Source organism: Drosophila arizonae, chromosome 3 (assembly GCF_054131065.1).
Source record: "Drosophila arizonae isolate 15081-1271.41 chromosome 3, UAZ_ARI_1.0, whole genome shotgun sequence".
Classification (NCBI taxonomy): Eukaryota; Metazoa; Arthropoda; class Insecta; order Diptera; family Drosophilidae; genus Drosophila; species Drosophila arizonae.
Window position 1 is genome coordinate 20,978,584 of NC_142923.1, and position 20,325 is coordinate 20,998,908.

Here is a 20,325-nt window from a genome sequence, read left to right on the forward strand (position 1 = left end):
AAAGTTTCATGAAGATCGTACGTCCACAAAAGAAGTTATTAAACAATTAAGTTCTCATAGTAAGCGCACACTGCAGCCCATGCGTGTTTATGCGTGGGTGCTTGTATGTGTATGTGTTTGTGTATGTGTGTGTGTTTCTTGTGTAAGCTGAAAGACGCGAAAAATTATTGAAATAGCTAGCACTCCAAGGGTTCAGGGGATCTCGTAGTCGAGCAGTCTCGACTAGAGCTTTCTTACTTGTTTTTTTTTTAAATGTATGGTATTCTAAATTAAATTTTTAAAATTTAAAACAAAATAGAATTATAAAAATGAAATTAAAAATAATTAATATAGGCAGATTTTAGCCTAATATAAATCTTCTTGTTTGAAAAAAAATCTATATTTGAAATTATATAATATATGTACTATATTCCAATACGTTTTGCTCAGTTTTATTGCTGCCCCAAAAAACATATTTAACGATTTATCAAATCATTTAGAATACTCTATTTAATCTTTACAACCTGCAGCAATTTTCTCGCAGTGTATTGTGCATTACGCGAGCGCTGATTGATGCCTAGTTGAAGGCTTAATTCCTGTAGCTTTTGTTTACAGTCTGCGTTGTTGGCTTTCAGCTAAGAATGGGCAGCAAAGCCATTTAAATGAAATTGAAAGGCACGCTTCAGGCCATAGCACTCTAAATGCAGAGGCGTCTACTAATTTAGTGCACTCCGCAACGGGCTGGCCCATCTGAGTGATTGAGCTTGATTGCACAGTTTTGGCTCGGCTGCCCCTTTCGATTTTAATCAGTTAATAGTTTATTTAGCTATCAAAGCGGATGATGCTGGACCAGCCCCCCAGCTAAAAGGAAGGCAACACAAGCCATGAGAGAGTTAAGTGAACTGCAAAAAGTTCATGATTTTCAATAAGCGTAGGATAAATAAAGAATATTGAATTAATAATAAAGTTTTAGAGTAAATAATAATTATTAAATTAAAAAAAAAAAAAACTAGAAAGAGCTGAAGATTTTCTACTTAACAAGAATATATACATATTTAAAAAAAAAGAATTTCAATTATGATTTAATTTGATTTAAACGCTGCTAGAATGAACTTTTCACATGGAATCCGAAAGTAGTTAGACAACTTGGCTAACAACTCGCCAAAGTTGATTACAATTAAGATTTTACAGTTTTAAGCATTATGGCAATTATCTAAGCCGAAAGATTCTATTGATGCCACTGGGCATGCGGCTCAGACCGTTAGCTACGCATAGCTGACTTCGACTTGGATACTTTGTATTCGGATGGCTTGAGGCTTTTGTGTGTCAGCCAACTCGGCTTCTAACTGCATCAGCGTTGACCATCTCCACTCGGCCATAATTAAACGGTCGCACGCACAAGCTGCACGCCAGATACACACGATGTGCCACTTATTAATCGATTTGCCAGATACAACTTTTCCACAAAAATAAAACAAAACAAAATTAAATAAAAATAAATGCGAAATTCTTTCGCATTTTATAATTGCGCCAAGTCCAAGTCCATTCAATAGTGTCTATCCAAGTGTTTTTTATGCCTTTGTTTTGATTTGCTTGGTTACCTTTGCACACGCACGCACACACAAACACCCATAAAACTCTCTCAATAGCATTGGTAATTAATGTGCGCTCTTCAAATTTCACTTGTGTCTTTCCTACATCAATTGCTCTAGAATTTGCAAAACGCAACAACAACAAGCAATTTTTATGCTTGCTCATTGAGTATTGAAGTGTAGCGCATGATTGAGAGCCAGCTGCCATTAGTCGTGCGTGTGGTCAAGCTCAAGTTATATGGCTCAAGAGCAGAGAACTAGAGCTAGTCGTACTATGATATATCCTATGAAATTCAAAGCTCTCCCTCTCCCTCTCTCTCTTTATCTATCTCTTAAGCCATGCCAATGCAATGACATCATCTCAGCTCACAAATGTGAACAACCTGTGTCAGGTTTTTTTTTTCTGTTATTTGAGATCAGCTCAATTGGAGTTCTGATAACAATTAACAGAAATAGCAAACTTTTTAAATGGCTTTTTAATCAGCTTTGGTTATTTTCATGGACTTTATGTACACCAATTACTCCAGCCTTTTTTTTTTTAATCTTAAGCTGCAGCACTACAAGCTAACCAGGGCTTCAATAGCTTGAACGTAATTTTACAAATTCTGAATAATTTAAGATATTTGAAAAAGTTCTCTCATTTATTTTATAGATCTTCCCTTTAAATATTTTATTCATTAAGTTTCCATTCATCAAGACTCTTTAGACTCTTCCTTCTACAGCTCTTTGGGTCGAATCATGACTTGAGCAAATTTAAGCAAATTCCTTTGCCATTTATACCAATAGAAGCCACTGTTATAGAGTCCATTCAAATTGCTAAAAATTCCCCACGAAAAAAAGAAAAGATTCAATAATTTATGGAATTAAATATCCTTCCCACACATACCACTGATAGCAATCGTTGAACCACCAGCCGGAGCTATTTTCATCGGCGCAATTTCTATTGCTATTATCGTTATCCAGATCAAACGTTGAGAATTGCATATTCAAGTGAGCAGCCATGGCATCGCCAGCATCTCCTGAGTAGACGCCCAGCGACTTGATACGAAACGAATCATTGTCGTCGGCAATCAAAAAATTATCGTAGCGCGCAAAGCGTGTTTCATTATGCTCATTTCGCAAATATATATATAATTCGTGGCGTTGCGAATTCGTTATCTGATGCAGCTTATCGAGTCCGATGAAGAATTCGCCACGCAAGTCGCCAAAGCCCTGTTGATACTCTCTCCAATTGCGATTGAAGTCGACTTTACCATCGATGCGGCGCAAGATGACGGTCCAGCCGGGATCCACTAGGCTCGAGTCGCAGGACACTTGAAAGGCTTGTCTGCCCGGCAGTTTGATCTCATGCAACTCTGTGGATTTGCACAGACAGCTGCTGGTTTGGCATTTATTGCTCGATTGCTTCAATTCAGCTAGTTTCTTCTCTAGCTCTGCGATTCTTTCCTGTTCATTAAGCGTTTTGATTCTTAGCATTGCTATTAATTCGTCTTTATTCTCGAGTTCGGTTTGCAGCGCCGATATTTGGCGTTCCAGACTTGGATAGGTTTTCTAATATGAAACAAAGTTTATATAGCTGAGACGTTAGATGAGTTCGACATCATAGCTCACCGGCAATCTTTCACAATTGACCACCCACAGCGGCGATAGCAGCAAAAAACGTAATGCAATTAAATATTTTGCCATTTTTTTGCTGTTTTTAGCTGAGAACCACTTGCCGAAACAAACGAACTCAAACTAATTGAGAATATAAACTAAACGTTCTATATAAACGCATTCATCGAGTCCACTTTGAATTCAATTGCATAAATTAACATTCAGTTTGTATTGTTTGTTTAGAGTACATATCATTTATAAGCCTTGACTTCGACAATTTACATAAGACTTTGTGCTGAACTATGTTTAGGAAATATATAAATATACAAATATATAATTTATTTATATATTTTTGCAACATATTCCAATATTAGCTGAATTAAAAATTATTTGTATTCTTATAAAATTCCACTTAATTCATATGGAACTTTTATGGATATCTTTATGTATTATTATGCTTTGATATCTCCCTAAGCAAAGCTTATTTTGCTGTTTCCTTATCTGTCTTCTCAGGAATGTAGTCGACATATCAGAACTTCTTATTTGATATGTGAAATATGTATTTATGAGATCTGTGCAAACAGTATCGCAAATAATATATTTCCGGAAATGAATTACTTATAGATATCTTCATGTATTGCTTCGATATCTCACTGAGCAAGGCTTATTTTGCTTATTTTTACTAGTTGCTTATCTGTCACCTTCAGAAATTTTTATTTGATCAACGCATACAAATTTTTGAATGATATATACATGAGGTCTGTGCAGGCAGTATCGCAAACAAAAAATTGTATGTATGTATGTTCATACTTCAATTTTCTAAAATTAATATTTTCGATTTCTACCTTAGCCAAAATCAAGCAAAGAATAATTCAAACAAAATAAGCATAAATGAAATACCACAAGATTGGCTTTATTTTTTTTTAAGCAAACTTGAAAAAGTAATGAATTGTAATAAATAAATTTAATCAATGATTTGGCTTTTTAGCTATAAAAATAAATATATATTTAAACATATATTAAATGGAATAGTACAATAAATAAATTGTTGAATCGTCCTCGAATATTAAATATTGAATAATTAAATCAAGGTCTCAATAAAAATTTGGTTTCTGCGAACTTTCCAGTTCAAGTGCTACTTTTATCAATTTGAAGGAACATAATAAATGTTCATGGATAACCGATACTGTTTGAAAAGATGTAAACAAATACATATATTTTATAAATATATAATGATATATATTAAATTAATTCAACGACCTCAGGCTACATTTTGTATATTATTTGTATATATATTTCAACTTTTTCAAAAGTCATCAACTTTTACATTTTGCCAAAACTCTTTAAAAAATATTTGATATTTTATAAATATGCAAAACCCATTGGCAATCGATTGTAACATCCGCTCGTTTACAGTTTATATGCCCTTTTGCATTACAACACATGACTGCAGGGTATTTAAAAAGTTGCTGAAAGTTGTATTTCGTCCAATTTATCGCGATTGAACTTTGCTGCCAACTGTTGCTGCCGCTGCCTCTGCTGCTGCTGCTGCTGTTGTTGTTGTTGTTGTTGGAAATCGCTAGAATCGAAAACAATCAAGAGAATCCCATTGAAGCTGACCAGATCCAGATCCCGAGCCACTTAAAGTTAAACTTGTTGTTGTTGTTGTTGTTGCTGAGGCCAATCTCAGTGGTCAATTTAAATAGTCGCACAGTTCACAAATTTGATTGCCCGAGTTTTCGGCTCCCTAGCCGAATTGATATCAATGTAGATTCTCTGCCCGCTGTGTCTGTTTGCCGACAAAGTCAAAGGCAAATTTGCCGACAGCAAATTCAATTGAATGGATCGCGATCTTTGATTTGTGCCAGGGCAGATTCAGTCCAGTCCAGTCCAGAGTAGTCCAGACTAGCACCAAGCACCGTTAGACGAAACTGAGCTACGAGTCTTCATTAACATTATGAATAGGTTGTACGAAAATTTACATTCCTTTAGCAGCAGCCGCAGCAGCATGAGGTGGCGGCAGAGGTGGGGCAGCCATGGCATGTGGCATGTGGCAATGCCAACCCGAATGCAGTCTAACGGTACTGACAACCAATGCCAAGCGACGTCTTTGTGGGTCACTAGGTTGCCAACAGGCAAAGACAGACGAGCGCAATGTCTGCTCGCCTCTCAGCTGGAATTTGTTGGGCTGCTCAGCTGCTCAGCTGGCGAGTGGCTCGTAAATTACCTTGCAACTAATTGAGGATGTCAACTGACGTGTCTTGCTACAATTATGCTTTGCCAGTTGTTAATTTCCGGTGCACAGCACCAATACAAATACAAACACACACACACACACAGTAACATTCAGTGCATTTTAGCACTGCCCACAACTTGGCCATGATGCGGTCATGAACAGCGAGGGCCCACATATGATTTGACTCGATATAGCCAAACAAGCTCTAAGTACTCGTACTCGTAGTCGCACTCGCACTTGGTACTCACACGCACACAAACATACATAGCTGCTGCTGCTCTCTATAGAGATATAAAGCCAACGAGATCGTGACAGAAATAATGCATATAAAAATGTATATTATTAGCGTTTAAGAGGCGCACAGCATTCGACCCAAGCATGGCCAACAAAATGGCCATTGTTAGGCAGAAACCAATTTAAAATGCACTATGCCGCACAGTAGGCTGAAGCTTGGGGGAAATATTTATATTGTAAGTACTTATATTGTATAAAATACCCCTATCGGGTTGGTGATACTATGGTAAATAATTTTCTGTACTTTTTTAGACTATATAATTATCGTTTTAGTTGACTCTCGATATGTCAATATCTTTCAAATAAATATAAATATAAATAAATAAATAAATATTAATTAATTATAATTATATTAATTAACTAGAAAAATAAAATAAAACAAACAAACAATAATTATAGCTCATAAAATGAAAAAAAAAGAAGAATTATTTTAAATTTTTTTAAAAACAATAAAAATTTAGAATTTTAGAAATCAAATAGTAAATGGATAATATAAATACGACAAATAAAATGAATTCTCAATTAATCTTTTTATTTTTTTATTTTTTTATTTACGAATAAAAATAAAAAATAATGAGACAACAAAATATTATTTCAAATTTTAATTTGAAAAATACAAATAAATAAATAAATTAATTAATTAATTAATTCATCTTACAGCAATATAAATTAAAATAATGGTTTTATAAGCTAACAAATTAAAAATAAGTTCACAAAGAAATAAAACAATGGATTGAATAATTCTATTTATATTTATATTCATAATTAATTATATTAATATATGCAGATATTTCAAATACCATTTTTTTTTTTCTAATTTAAAAATTTTTTTTAAATAAATTAAGCTCAGAAAGGAAATTAAAAGAAAATTATTTCTTGAAATAAGTTTTGCTTAAAAAATATAATAATTTCTATATTTCTATATGAGTTTTCATAACACGCTTCACCACTGTGCAGGCAAAGTCAGTGCCAGCTAAAAATAAAAAGAGTCAACGCTTTGGCATGTCTATGCAGCGATCTGTGCAAGCCCTGCCGCCAGAAAAGGCGACATGCATGCGCAGACATGGAGCATATGGCAGGCCAAAGACTGACACAGCCGGACGGACGGACCGACTGAGAGAAAGACAGAAGGCATAGACAGAGCAGGCCATGAGCCGAGATAGACAGTCAATCTTATGGCGAGAGACAGCCACGACGACGACGACGACGACGATGTTGCGGGCAGCATCATTAAATTCGTTTAAAGCATGGAACGGGCGAAAATATATATATGTATGCATATAGTTTTTTTTTTGGCATAGGCCAGACCAAATGAAGCAGAGGCGGCCAGCAGCGAACAGCAAGAGCGTGTACAACGTCTACATCATCACGACTTTTGGGCTCTGGGTATCCACTTGTAATATATGCGCGTCTCAGAGCATGGCAACGTCTTTTGGCCCGCGGCCCGCTGCATTTTGCAGCTGCCGCATTTCATTGAACCTTCAACTTGACTTTGAGCCAAAAGCAAAAGCAACGGCAGACAGCAGGCCATGAAGCCATTGAGCATTTTTCAATTTGGCTATGCGAGGCGCGGGATCTTGGCTTTATCAGCCAAGCAGCCAAGCAGCCAAACAGCTAGTCAGCCGCATGGGGGCTCAAGTTCGAGATCATGACACTGATTCCCTGATTGTTTGGCCATAGCGAAATATATATAAAGTTTTTTTTGTTTTTGCGCCAGCTGCTGCTGGCTTGATTAGAGCAGACTCCCCTGGGGGGAGTGTGAGTCTTCAGCAGGCATGCAGATTGGCATAGCTTAATTAGACCGGCTGCCAAGCGAAACCAGGCCAGGCCAACTCAGGCCACATAAAGCTCTCCAGCAGGCGAACAGTAAAGCCACAGCCTACACATACATTCCACTCAGCCTGGCTGCCAAAAAGAGGTCATCGATAGACACACACACACTTACACACTCACAGCATGTAATACATATCCAAAAGGAGATTTAAGACAAGTCTTCTCTTTTGTCTGCATTTGTGGCGTGAGAAACTCTGCGGACAGAACGTGCATCGCCTCAAGGGTTCGAAACTTTGCTTATAATTTATTTTCTGCACCGGAATTGTGTTTCGTACCAGATAACTTCGTACTGGGCACTCGAATATCTCCTATATATACCCTTGGCTGCTGCTCAAGGATGAGTGTGTCTGTAGGGAGCCGTCAAAATGATTATGTATTTGCATTAGTTGCCTGCGGTCAACATGCACTGAATCAGCAGCGCATCGAAATGGCTCTGAGAGTCAATCAAAAGTGATTGAAGTAAGTCCTGAAAGTTGAAGCTGCATTTACCTGGAAAATTGTGGTACAAAACTGACAGAGGCAGTAAAAGTTAAAGGAGTAATTAGATTTATATTCCTCGGTTTTTAATTATAGAAAACTTTTGCATGATAATTAAATTAAATTATCAACATATCTGCTTAGCTTAGAGAATTATATTCTTATAGAATCGGTGGAAAAAAAAACTTGTTTGGCAGTCTCGTATAAATCAGAATTGTACTCAAATAAAAATTTTTTTTTTTTTTTGTAAAAAAAAAAAATATTGATTAATTATATACTTAGTTACAAAAAATACATAGAAAGTGAAAGTTAATATTATTTATACTTTTAAAAATTATATACATATCACCAAAAGTTCCTGTTGTTCCGAAATTTATAAAAAATAATAATAATAAATTCCAAGTATTGAACAAAATGATAAGTACAAATATTTTATATTACAGAAATATATATATATATATATATATTTTAGGGAACATAAGCTTTTCATATTAATTCTAAACTAGAAAGAGAATCAAATTTCGCCACTTCAAAAAATTATTGTTATATTACCAAACAAGAAATAATTCTCTTATTTTAATATAATTTTTATTACTCTAGATTTTTTCCTATTTAATATATGCATATATAAGATTATGATAGTGAAATCTATACAATTCATTATAATACATTTTTGGTATACAATACAAAATATTTAATTCACATATTCATATACATATGATACATTACAATATAAAGACAATAATAACCACAATTACCACAGTTTGGGTTAGTCAGAGAATACAAAGTGTATGAGTCAACCCACAAATAGCCACTGACAGCATCGATGGTGGTTTATTCTGTGGTTTCATGTAACAAAGAACATTTGTTCTCGGCATTTCTTGTTGTTGTTGTTGTAATCAAATTTTATGTTTGGCTATTGACTCAGAGAATTGTTGTTGTTGTTGTTATTGTTGTTGTGCATTTGCATGGAAGTGGAGCATTGAGAATGCATTTGATTTTGGTCATTGACACGAATATGCCCAACTGAACCCTAATAAAAATTCGAATGCCATAAATCATCGACATAATCGATTGCCACAATCGATCTTAGGGGCCACACAGTCACAAAGCGTGTGCGTGTGTGTGTGTGTGAGCTAGCACGATCTAAAAACCAACTGTTAATTGTTGCACACAGTAAAAAGGGTGCAGTGGCTCGCTCTTGGTCACGTGTTCAACACAGCGCGCACAGCTGTGGAGATAAGAGCCGGGGCAAACACTTGAAGTTCAAGTCTATGGGCTAACAAAGCGTCCCACACGGTGTTGCCAGTCTAGCCTATTTCAGGCTAGATCTAGCCTATTGATAATAAATCCAATGAAAATTTGAATTGAAATATTGAGTCATTCCATGCAAAAATCCTCCTCTAATCCTTAAGAGATCTATAGAACACAAGAAACTGCTTTCTATGCCGTCTAAAAATTATAAATATTAGTTTAAATAATACAATATTTAACAGAGTAACAAGGTGATCCGATTAGACTATGAATGTTTGAATGGCTATATATCTAATCGTATGTGTAGTTGTATATCTGTCTCTCTCTCCCTCCCTCTCTACATCACAGTATCTCTCTCCGCGTCTGTATAACCACGAAAGATCATTTAAATTGTCTACATGTATGCAGCAGTATTCACTTGGTATTTATATTTGAGTAAAACGAAGCTAGAATGCTCGCAGCATCAGAGAGTGTTCCCATTGTTCCCATCGCTCACTTGAAGGTCGACTGCAACGAGCTCTACCTGGCGCTGAGCTCAACATTTGAGACCGTCTTCGTATTTGAGTAAAAGTCGACCTATATAAAGGACTGCAGCTGCACCATTTCCTCAGTCGCCTGGTGGGGGTCAGACGTGCAGTGCAGTAAAGTGAAGTGTCTGATCGATCAGCTAAGCAGTGACCGAAGGAAATACTTACAAGAAATACTCACAAGGGAAATACTTAGAGGAAATACTTAGAAAAATACTTAAAGGAAATACTTCGAGGAAATACTTAAAGGAAATACTTACTGGAAATACCTAGAAAAATACTTAGAGAAAATACCTACTAAGGAGTCTAGCGCGCTATTCCAAAATTTTTTTTCATACATTTTAGCCTATTTATCCACAATTCAACTCATTGCGGAGCTCAACAGCTAACAACACTGCTCCCACGTGCCCATGCATGCAACTCCAACACGCATACGCCCCATTGGCCACACCTAATAAACTTGCATACGATTTTTGACAGCCTCATTTGCACACCGGCTGTTAAGAGACATTGTTATATGTGCTTAGCTTGCCTATGTACAGTTAATTGTTGTTATTTTACGGTCTAACACATACGTATATGTGAAAGACACTCAAAATCGTCTTTAAATTGCATAATACGCTGCATTCAGAAATCTGTCAATATAATCTGTGGGTTGCATGATTAAGGGCTAGCAAATCCCAATATAAATATAAATTATTAAAAAAGATAAATTATTAAAATAAATACATTTTTTCAAAAAGCAGTACATTCAAAAAAAAAATATATTTTTTTTTCAAAATATGTACATACAAATGTAAATCATAAAATACATAAAGGAAAAAAATATATATATTTTTTTTTGTAAGTTACAATAAAATTATTAAATTCAAAAATAATAAATATTTAAAATTAAGAAAATAAATTTTTTAGCTTCGCCTTTTCCAAATCATTTCCACTGTTCTTTTTGTTAAATAAGTCAATAAATAAACGACTTTTGGCCGTCTATTCCAATATAATGGAGTCATAAAAATTCCCATTATTGCTCAATGGCTGCTAAATAAGCGCACACTTATGCATAATAAAATAGTTTCAGCTAGACTATGTTAAGGGAGAGCCAATTGGCCACATAGGCTGACCTACTAAACATACCAACAACTCGTACTACTCAAACTAAATTAAAATCAAATAGTAAAACTCGATCATAATAAAATTAATTAAGACCTTGCTATCCAAATACTATATCCAACATACACGTAATCCTACTGTCACTCAAATCCAAACACTCTGTGTCTCTTTCTCTCTCTCTCTCCCCCGTTTCTCTCGTGCGATATTGCAGATATCCGATTCCCAAAATATCTCACAGCCGAATGGCACACAGCACACACAGCGCAAGCAAATGGAGGTGCTGCGCACCGCCAATGGCGCCATGCAGGTGATACGCACACAGACAGTACAAAAGACATCATCCACATCCCGTTGGTCCACCTCCTCATCCACCACAACCACACAGCAGCAGCACACCACCACCACCAGCACCACCAATGGCGGCAGCAGAGCGCCAATGGCGCTATGGGCGCCTCGGTCCGCCCAAGGCGTTGACATTTGTGAGCTGAGCGAAGATGACAACGATGATGATGATGAAGATGACAATGATGTCAAGCATCATGATGAGTATAGCATACATAATGGCAGCGACGCTGGCGTCGTCCACGAATGCACGACTCCATCGAAATCAAGCACTGGCCATGGCCAGGAGCTGGTTGATGATCATGTTGATTTTGTTGTGATTAATGGCCAAGCAGACGACGACGTTGACGACGACGACGACGGCGGCGACGGCGGCGATGGAGACGACGGTCATTTGCACAAACTCGGACACAATTTGTTACCCGATACAGCGCCAAGTTTGAAATTGAGCAATCTAATGGTAAGTTGTGCCTAACCGCCCTCCCACTCCACCAGCCATCCAACCATCCAACCGCCCAGCCATCCAAACTATCCATCAGACATCCCCAACATCCCGCGAAACACAGAGACCCAATGCTTTATGCCTATGCCTGGCCAAGGCTCCACCAAATGCGGTAGTCGTCGTCGTTGTCGCCGCTTTGGGCCGTCATTTCTCATTCGCTTGTTTGGCGGCTCATTAGCATGCGGCGATGTTTGCTTTACGGTTTCTGTTTTGCTTCTGTTTTTCCAATTTTTTCTCTCGTTTTGTTGCTTTCTGCTTCCTCTTTCTGTGCGATCCCGGCCATGGCAATGACCGAATATGGCGCCTAACGATCTGTTTTGGCTTGAGAAAAGCTCGAGTTAGGGAAATCATGAAAAACTCTTTTTTCTCTGCTAATCATGATCTTTACATAAATGATAAACATAAAATGGAAAGGGTATATTTAGCAAGTCATCTCATTTATAAATAAGGAAATAAGGAAATATTTTATTATTATTTAAGCAATAGCAGGCTATTTTCGGGAGTGCCTGGCTAGGAGCTACCCTGGACATTGCCAAGAGCTGCTATACCAACAACTATTTAAATTATATACATTTATATTTTTGAAATAAAGTTTTTTTTCTATGGCAAAAATAATAATTTCTATAATAAGTCTGTGAATAAATATGTCGAATTATCTAAAATATTTAAATATAAATAAATATAAATATAAAAACAATACAATTTCCTTTTTGCCCTAATAATTTTTTCAAAATATAAGAAAAATAATCCTTCAATATGAATGTCAGTTGAAAAAGCTTGAAAAATTAAATTGATTAAAAGAAGAAATTATTTATTTATTATTATTATTAATAATTTATTTCCTTTTCAAGATTGACTTCTAAAATGAAGCCTCTTCAATTCAATTCAATTTATTTCATATGTTAAAAAACTATATAAAATATGGTTCCTGCTTTTATGTTTTCTGATTAAAAAAAAAAAAAAAAAAAAATATGTCAAATATATTCTCGACAGCCTAACAAATCTTTAAATGAAACTGATCACAGAATAGAAAATAAATTATATATATAGTATATAATATATATTTGAATGTGTCACATATTGACATATTCCGGTTGGCACTTGGTTAGACGCCATAGATCATTAGATCACGACTAGAACCAGGCGAGAATGAAACGCCTGGCAACAAATGGATAATCGATTTCATTTTGAATCGCTAAACTCAATTAAGTATTTAGCACTTAAGCCAAATTTATTAACGGCAATCGAACCATTTTGGCCAGCAGACATTTAGGTCATGACCGCAAAGGAAATTCTTGGCAAAATGCGATGCGACGCGACGAATCGAATCGCGACTTCGTCATTAAACGAACAGCAAAAAGTTTTTAGCTTAGTGAAAGGGGAAAAGTGAGGAGACAAGCGGAGACGAGACGAGACGCGATGATGTTCGAGCCAAACTCAACGCCCACCAGAAATAGTGCCATGCCCATCAATCTTGACACGAAAATTTCTTTCTTTTTATTGTAAATTATGTGAAATTCGTTAAGACGAAGACAATGCGGGAACCGAAATGATATGTGGGGGAAATATTTTATTAGCTAAAATGAAATGGTATAAAAATATTTGAAATTGCTATTTCAATACAATAACTTATTTTTTTTTTTTTTTAATATGATTCCTATATATAAACATAAAATGTTTTGTTTTCCCCATTTTCAATTTTCAATTACTTCTCAATCAAAGTCAACTACAGTTGCTGCACTTACCTTTTGAATATGTTACACAGCCACAAATATTTAATCTGAAAAAAAAAAAGTATTTTGTATAATTAGATTTAAATTTTGTATAAATTAAAACATACATTCTTAAAGCTTCTCTATTTTGTGATTAAATATGATTTTAAATTAAAATTAATTTAATATTCTTTACTAAGCCTAAAGAAGATAGTTCCATCCAAAAATCTCTCAAAGATCCTAAAAAATATGTCGACTATTTAAATATGTCTTGTTTTAAATGTAAATTAATTTATTAATATTTTTATATAATATTGAAGAAAATTATTTCTATTCAGAGAGAGCTCTCATTATTAATCTCATTAATCAATATACGATTATATATTCGATAATATGATCTATATTGATGAAGTGGTAAACTCTTTGAAAAGCCTATTAATAATTCATGTTCATTCATAAAAACTATATATATAATACGTAAAATTGATTCATACTTTTAAAATAAATTCTATAAAAACTCACTTCTATCTCCATAGTATAAGATCAGAATATTTTCAACCAGATCAGAATATTTTGCCCAGCTCTCCAAGAGTCCAAGAGTCATGTCAATCATAATCAATCATACTTTAAGAGCTTATAATGCGGAAATTCACTCGTATAGTTTTTTTTTTAAGAACTTCCTTATGAAAGACACAGCCATTGCCCCTCAGCCCCTCAGAGTGCACTCAGTCGTGCTAATGCGTCAAAATCTGAATATTTTTGTTTTGTTTGCTTGCCATTTACAGAAAAGCAGTTCGAGTATTTCCAGCCAAAGCAGCAACAATTCAAATTTAACAACTGCAGCGGGTGGAGCGGGTGGAGCAGCTGGCAACAACAACACCCACAGAAATGCGGGCAAAATAAGCCTACATGCAATTGTTGGACAGACAGCAACAGCAACAGCAGCAGCAGCAGCAGCAGCAGCAGCTCCAGCAACATCATCAACTTGGCCCCAGCGACTCGAGCAAGCTGACTTATATGGTCAGAGCAACAACAGCAACAACAGCCAAAAGCGTCGCGTGGGCGGTGCTGCTGACGTCGCTGCTATGGGGACGCCAACGCTGCGTCGTGATTTGGAAAGTTTCCGGCATTATAACGATGACGATGCCACCTCCATCGATGAAGATTTGCGGTAAGTGCTGCCAGAGATTCAATTGGAAATCTTTGTAAAATACAATTTGCTCATTTGCGACATTATTTGCTTACCTGCTTGCAGGCTCAGCGCACGGCATCAGCGTCGCCAGCAGGTGTCACAGTCGGTTTATGCACCACCGTTGCCAGTTAACAGCGACAGCAACAACAGCAGCTTTGGCAGTTTGCAGCGTTCCCGTTCCATATCCACGGATGATCTCAGCAACGATTGCTGGCAGCAGCAGACCGGAGAGGAGGAATTGCCGTGCGGCGATTGGCGACGCGTTAGCAAACTGCGTCGCTCGTTTCAGTCGCAGGACTATCACAATAAAGCCCAATCCCGACCCAGACCATTGCCATTGGATTTGCCCAGCAGTTCGGTAAGTGTGGCCCGCATCCGGGCGGAGCTGGAGAACGGACGCAGGCTGAATACGGCCATGCGCAACAATCACGTGGATCTGGCAGCCCTGGACAGCATACTAAACACAACAGCCGCATCAGTAGCAGCCGCAACAGCAGCAGCAAACGACGCATCAACTGCTGCAGCAGGCAAAGCATCGCAATCTTCGAGTAAGCCGCAGGTAACGAAACGTGAGACATTTTTGACTGCCGCCTCGCTGCAAGAGATACGCGGCAAATTGAAGAAGCTGTCGGACGAGAGCCTCTACAAGGAGGATTTCGTGGCGCACCAGCAAACGGCCAACAGCAGGCAGCCGGCCACAATTGAGCCACCGCCGCCATCCGCTTTTCGCCCTGTTCACAATACGCACAGCCTGGAGACGCGTCAGCGGCCAAAGGACAACAATTCCAGTGAATGGCATTCGCGTCGCAAGTCGTACGGCTTTGAGAAGATGTCACCGCCCGAAAATCGTAGCATTTTTCGTGTGGACGCCTCCACGGACAGCGGCTTGGGTCGTTCAGGTGAACAGTTGGGCAACTGGTCGCCCACGGAGCGTACCGCAACGGCGGCTGCAAATGGAGCCGGCTCCACAATAATACACTTTGGCCGACAGCAACAGGTGGGCAAACCGGCCATCAGCAGCGAAACGGAGCAGTTGAGCAAGCGGCATTCGATTGCTGTTGAGGAAACTTGGCGCGATATAAGAAAAACTTCACAAGTAAGAAGAAGAACAACTACAACTATTAGGCTAATAAGAAAAATCGATAGACAAATACTTTTATATGAGACGATGTATCGCATAAACTAAATAATTGAGAGCAGTATTTTGCACAGTTTTCATATTAGAAAAAATTTCAATAGCTTACCGATATATTTTAAAATATCTTCCACAAAGTATTTCCTGTCGACCAAGCAGAAATACCACACATTCCAATTTGATTTGATAATCGATAAATGGAAGCCATTTAAATTTCTTTTTTGAATTTTTGCTTTCCACATAGAAAAATACCACACCATCCAATTGTATTAAGCTATCGATAATTAGCACAGGCAGAACGCAATTCAAATGTCTTTAATATTTGAACGTGTTTTTACATTGACCCGTGTTTTACATTTGTTCATTGGACATAATTTATTGATTCTGCTTTCCATTTGCAGGTGCATGTTAATGGCGATTCCATAAATGGCGGCAGCAACAACAACAGCTCCAGCCAGCTGCAACGCAGCAGCGCTCAGAAACGAGTTGAGTTCTGTAAAACAGAAGTGCACTTTGCTGCCGAATCGGGCCGCGTTAATATTGTGGAAACTGATGGCAAACCGCCACCCACGCAAAACTTTCGTCGGCGTCGACGCACCGCCAGTGGACCGCTGCAGAGCCTGGTGAAGTCGGCCAGTGTAAGCAGCACAACCACCACCACCAGCAGCAATAGCGGCAGCACCACCACCACCACTAACAACAGCTCCAGCAACAATGTCACCCACTTTGGCGACGATCCCACAGTGCGAGCCAAAACTATAGCCTCCACCACAGTAGCCTATCGCGCCACACTAATGGAGCCGCCAGAGCTGGTCACCCAGCCGGTGGCCGGCACCCAGGTGACAGTCATAACGAAACCATTAGTGGAGCCACGCTACAGCTTGCTGGAGACAACGAGCTCCACGTCGCGGCACAGCTACACCTCCACCAGCGGTGTGGATACAACAGACAATGAAACAGACGAACTGGCCAATATACGGGGCATATTGAAGAACAAGCCAGTCAAACCGAAACCCTATCATCTGGGCGAGAATATTGAGAGCGCCGATGCGCTCTGGAGTGTTCCAGCCACCATCAAGAGCGAGAATCGTGAGAGCAGTCCGCCAAGTCGTGATAATGGTGAGCATGAACTAGCTAGAGTTTAATTATAAGAGTTGGCTTTATATAAGAGTTAAATCCACAAATGGAAACTCACCGTAAAGATAATCTCTTTGGTTTAGAAATTCAATTCAATGTATTTTATGAGTGCTGCTAAAGCATTTAGAAATTTAAGCAAGCTTCAAATTAATTTATTATCTGTTTGAATCGATTGTCATAAATTAAAAATTTTAATTACTAATTCTCGTTCTTTCCAACACTCACGGCGATTGAACAGATATATAAATCTAAAAATAAAAAAATAATAAAAAAAACAATCAATACATCAAATTATAGCAACTATTCATATACCTTGTCCAATCAACTAAATCATAAACCTACAATTTAATTAAATTTTGAGCTTTTTTGTTGCCATTATTTAATCGAAGGTATAAAGATTATAATCTAATTGTAGTTTCCAAATAATTAATTCTGAAAAACAAATTTATGTATGAGCATTATCTACGCATTAGTCTAAGGAAATATCTCCTATCTAAACAATTTAATCAAATGACAAGAGTTTATTTCAATTTCAAAATTTATCTCAAAGACTTTGTGGCTTAACATAATCCATTTCATAAACCAAGATCTAACTAATTCCATTTCGGCTTCACCCGCAGCCCCTGTCGAATCACCAATAACCACCAAATCGGTGGCCGAACGAGTTCGAATCGTGGAGCAGAGGCAATTCGAGAAGCAGCAGCCATCGCCAGCTGGAAATGGCTATTCGACCAAGATCAATGTGAATCTGGGCGCCGAGGAGTGGACTGAAACAGGTTGGTCTTTAGTTGTAGAAAATTGTACGATTAACTTTGTATAGCCTAGCTGTTGCTGCTGTGCCTGTATTTTCTAGTGTCTTGTATTTTGTTTTGTTTTGTCTATGCGGTTTAGTTGTAAACTCCTCTACTTGATTCTCAATTTGTTTAGTCTTGATATCGTAATGCATGTCTCTATGTCGCTGCTTCTCTTTCGCACTAAGCCAATTCACTTAACTCACTATCCTAACCTAAATCAAACACAACTACATACATATATGCTAACCAGTGTTGGAAAGTATCAATTCACATATGAAAACTAATTTGACTCGATGATCAATCATGACTGAATAACTAAGTTGTACCTAAAATGCAAATAAAATATATAAACAAAACTTTAATCAAAATTATAATAAATTATTTATTTACTTTTTCAAAAATGAGTAATAACTAGTAATCAAAATATACATTTAAATAAATTGCTATTTAATATTAATACATATTCTTGTTTCCTAATTTCCAAACATTTAATACTTAAAGCAAAACGTAGACAGAAATGTTTAATTGAAATAACAACTAAAACGAATAATTTAAATAAATAAAAATTAAAAAAAAAAATAATAATAAAAAAAAAATATTTTTAACTTTTTATAATTTTACTGAATTTACTTTTCAATTAATAATTTTTTATAATTCAAAACGTCTTTTTAAAACTACTTAGTATTCCTATTTATTTAAAGAATTTGAAGTCTCAAAAACAATATGTAAAAATGTAAACAATTTATTGAATTTAAATTTTTATTTAAAGTTTCCTTAGTATTTAAAATACTCTAAAAATTTGTGTTTTTATGAAAAATATAATTTTACATTATTTTAATAAAGTAAAGTAAAACGAATACTTAACCTAAATAAAAGTTACAAACTTAAAATGTACTGAAATGATCGAGAATATTATATTATTATATAATAATTTAATTTATTTATATCAATAAATCATTCAATTGATTTTTTTTTTAATATTTAACAACTCTAATATTTAGTCATGATTATCGCAAAATTAATTCCGCCCAACACTGCTGGCTAATCCAAGAGCAATTCATACAAACAGAAAAAAAACAACAACAACAACAAAAAGCAACACCAACAACATTTTTCTCGCACATTTCCCCATGCAGGTCGTCGTCGCAGTAGCGCACAGGAACTGCTGCTGCAGGACCTGCGCGCCCATCAGCGCATCCTGGACGAAGGCCTCAAGTCGACATCGTTGATAATGAAAACCATGCGATCGGCAAGTGAATTCGATGAGGCAATGCGTCGATTGAGCATTGCCTCGATCGAGTCCGCTCTGATACAGCCCACGATTGTGGTGCCGACGCCCATGTTGCGCTCGCACAGCTATCAGGAGGAGGGGAGTCGCCGCACCTCGACGACATCGATCAGCAGCAGTGATCTATTTGGGAGCACACTGTACGACTCGCTGCCGCGCACGCCGCTCGCACCGCCTCGTCTCAAGCTCTTGGGCAATACGCAAATCCCAGTGAGCCAGCAGCTGACACAGCTGCGTAGGCTCTATGATGCCGCCGAGCAGGAGGAGGACAGCGCCGATGAGGAGGTTAAGCGCTATTTTCGTGAGAACAGCAACAACAACAACAACAACAACAGTGATAGCGGCGGCGGCACACAGTGCAGCTCCTCGCCCGAGGATGTGGTGCTCAAGGGCACCGAGTACTCGAGCAGCTGGAGCCGGCTAAAGGCCAAGCGCACCATCTGGAAAATCGAGGCGCAAGAGCAAACGCTGCAGCGCACAGGTAAAGGGATTGGCACATTGCCGAGTTCAGGTAGAGGAGTTTACTTAGCGAGTAGGGCTCAGGCAGCTTGAGTAAAGCTTCAAGCATCAATGCTAATTGTGTATATATATCCTCTCTGTTCCGCTTGCAGATCTGCCCAAGTCGAATGTGATGAGCATCGCGTTGCATGCGCCGCGGCTGCAGAAGCCGAAGCCCACACCCCCCACGCTGCGCATCGGGCAGCTGGTGCCGGTGGCCAAGCCGCGAACGCTGCTCGTGCAGCCACAGCCACAGCCACAGCCCCAGCAGATGCCAGTACATGGACACACGGACAATGGAGACAATGAGTCGGGCAGCGAGTCTCTTAAGATTGTGCGCGAAGCACGCGGCGCACGCAAGTTGCGGGAGCATGAGCTCTCCTATTTTGGCGTACAGCATTCGCCGATGGCCACGCAGACTGGCAATAAGCTGCAGGCCACGCCCAGTAATCCACGACGCACGCTGCCCACGCGCAGCAAGCAGAGCCACGCCGAGGAGGCAACGAATCCATCAGCACTAACAACTACAACAACAACAACCACAACCAAGTGGCAACTATTGAACGATCGACCCGATTTACTACGGCACAGTCCGCAGGCCAACGATGATGGCAACAACGTTTACGACAATCATGAATTAGCTGAGCAGGAGGAGGAGAACGAGCCGGAGGAAGAAGAGGAGCACTGCTATGAGAACATAGCCAACGAGCTGACCACAACGTTCAGGGTCAAGTCGCCGTCGCCGGGCTGCTACGAGCGCAAAACGGATTTGCAACGCGATGCGCAAATACTCAGCGAGATGACACGCAACGCTGATCAGACAATGAAAG

The 20,325-nt window shown here is 38.1% G+C and overlaps 2 protein-coding genes and 1 long non-coding RNA gene across 22 annotated transcripts in view; 1 reads left to right on the plus strand and 2 right to left on the minus strand.

The window, feature by feature from the left end:
* Positions 1–14,238, minus strand: part of LOC149269858 (uncharacterized) — a 119,548-nt gene extending 105,310 nt beyond the window's left edge. The window contains exons 1-2 of the long non-coding RNA XR_016269371.1: positions 13,974–14,238; positions 13,485–13,519 (exon numbers count right to left, since the gene is read on the minus strand). This is a non-coding gene — a long non-coding RNA (uncharacterized LOC149269858). The remainder of the gene's footprint in view (positions 1–13,484; positions 13,520–13,973) is intronic.
* The window catches only part of LOC108611105 (uncharacterized), a 57,438-nt gene that overhangs the window by 31,381 nt on the left and 5,732 nt on the right, over positions 1–20,325 (plus strand). For 12 of the 20 annotated variants that reach the window (XM_089465235.1, XM_089465236.1, XM_089465231.1 and 9 more), the window contains 7 exons: positions 11,107–11,697; positions 14,237–14,622; positions 14,707–15,739; positions 16,180–16,897; positions 17,536–17,691; positions 18,846–19,508; positions 19,609–20,324. In XM_089465235.1, the coding sequence (XP_089321361.1) occupies positions 11,107–11,697; positions 14,237–14,622; positions 14,707–15,739; positions 16,180–16,897; positions 17,536–17,691; positions 18,846–19,508; positions 19,609–20,324 (4,263 nt within the window). The remainder of the gene's footprint in view (positions 1–11,106; positions 11,698–14,236; positions 14,623–14,706; positions 15,740–16,179; positions 16,898–17,535; positions 17,692–18,845; positions 19,509–19,608; position 20,325) is intronic. The other 8 variants (XM_018003576.2, XM_018003568.2, XM_018003572.2 and 5 more) reach the window with 4 other exon arrangements.
* LOC108611108 (fibrinogen-like protein 1) lies at positions 2,185–3,329 on the minus strand. Its single transcript, XM_018003579.2, has 3 exons — positions 3,183–3,329; positions 2,458–3,122; positions 2,185–2,387 (listed from the first exon to the last, which is right to left on the minus strand). The coding sequence occupies exons 1-3, from the start codon at positions 3,255–3,257 to the stop codon at positions 2,288–2,290; spliced, it is 840 nt and encodes a 279-aa protein (XP_017859068.1). The 5' UTR covers positions 3,258–3,329; the 3' UTR covers positions 2,185–2,287.

What these genes read in the sequence shown, in the direction of transcription:
- LOC108611108 (XM_018003579.2), bottom strand. Translation starts at nt 3,257, where the DNA reads ATGGCAAAATATTTAATTGCATTACGTTTTTTGCTGCTATCGCCGCTG. An exon ending in TCAATTGTGAAAGATTGCCG is followed by an intron (nt 3,123 to 3,182) that starts GTGAGCTATGAT and finishes GTTTCATATTAG; the next exon opens with AAAACCTATCCAAGTCTGGA. An exon ending in TTCAACGATTGCTATCAGTG is followed by an intron (nt 2,388 to 2,457) that starts GTATGTGTGGGA and finishes GGGAATTTTTAG; the next exon opens with CAATTTGAATGGACTCTATA.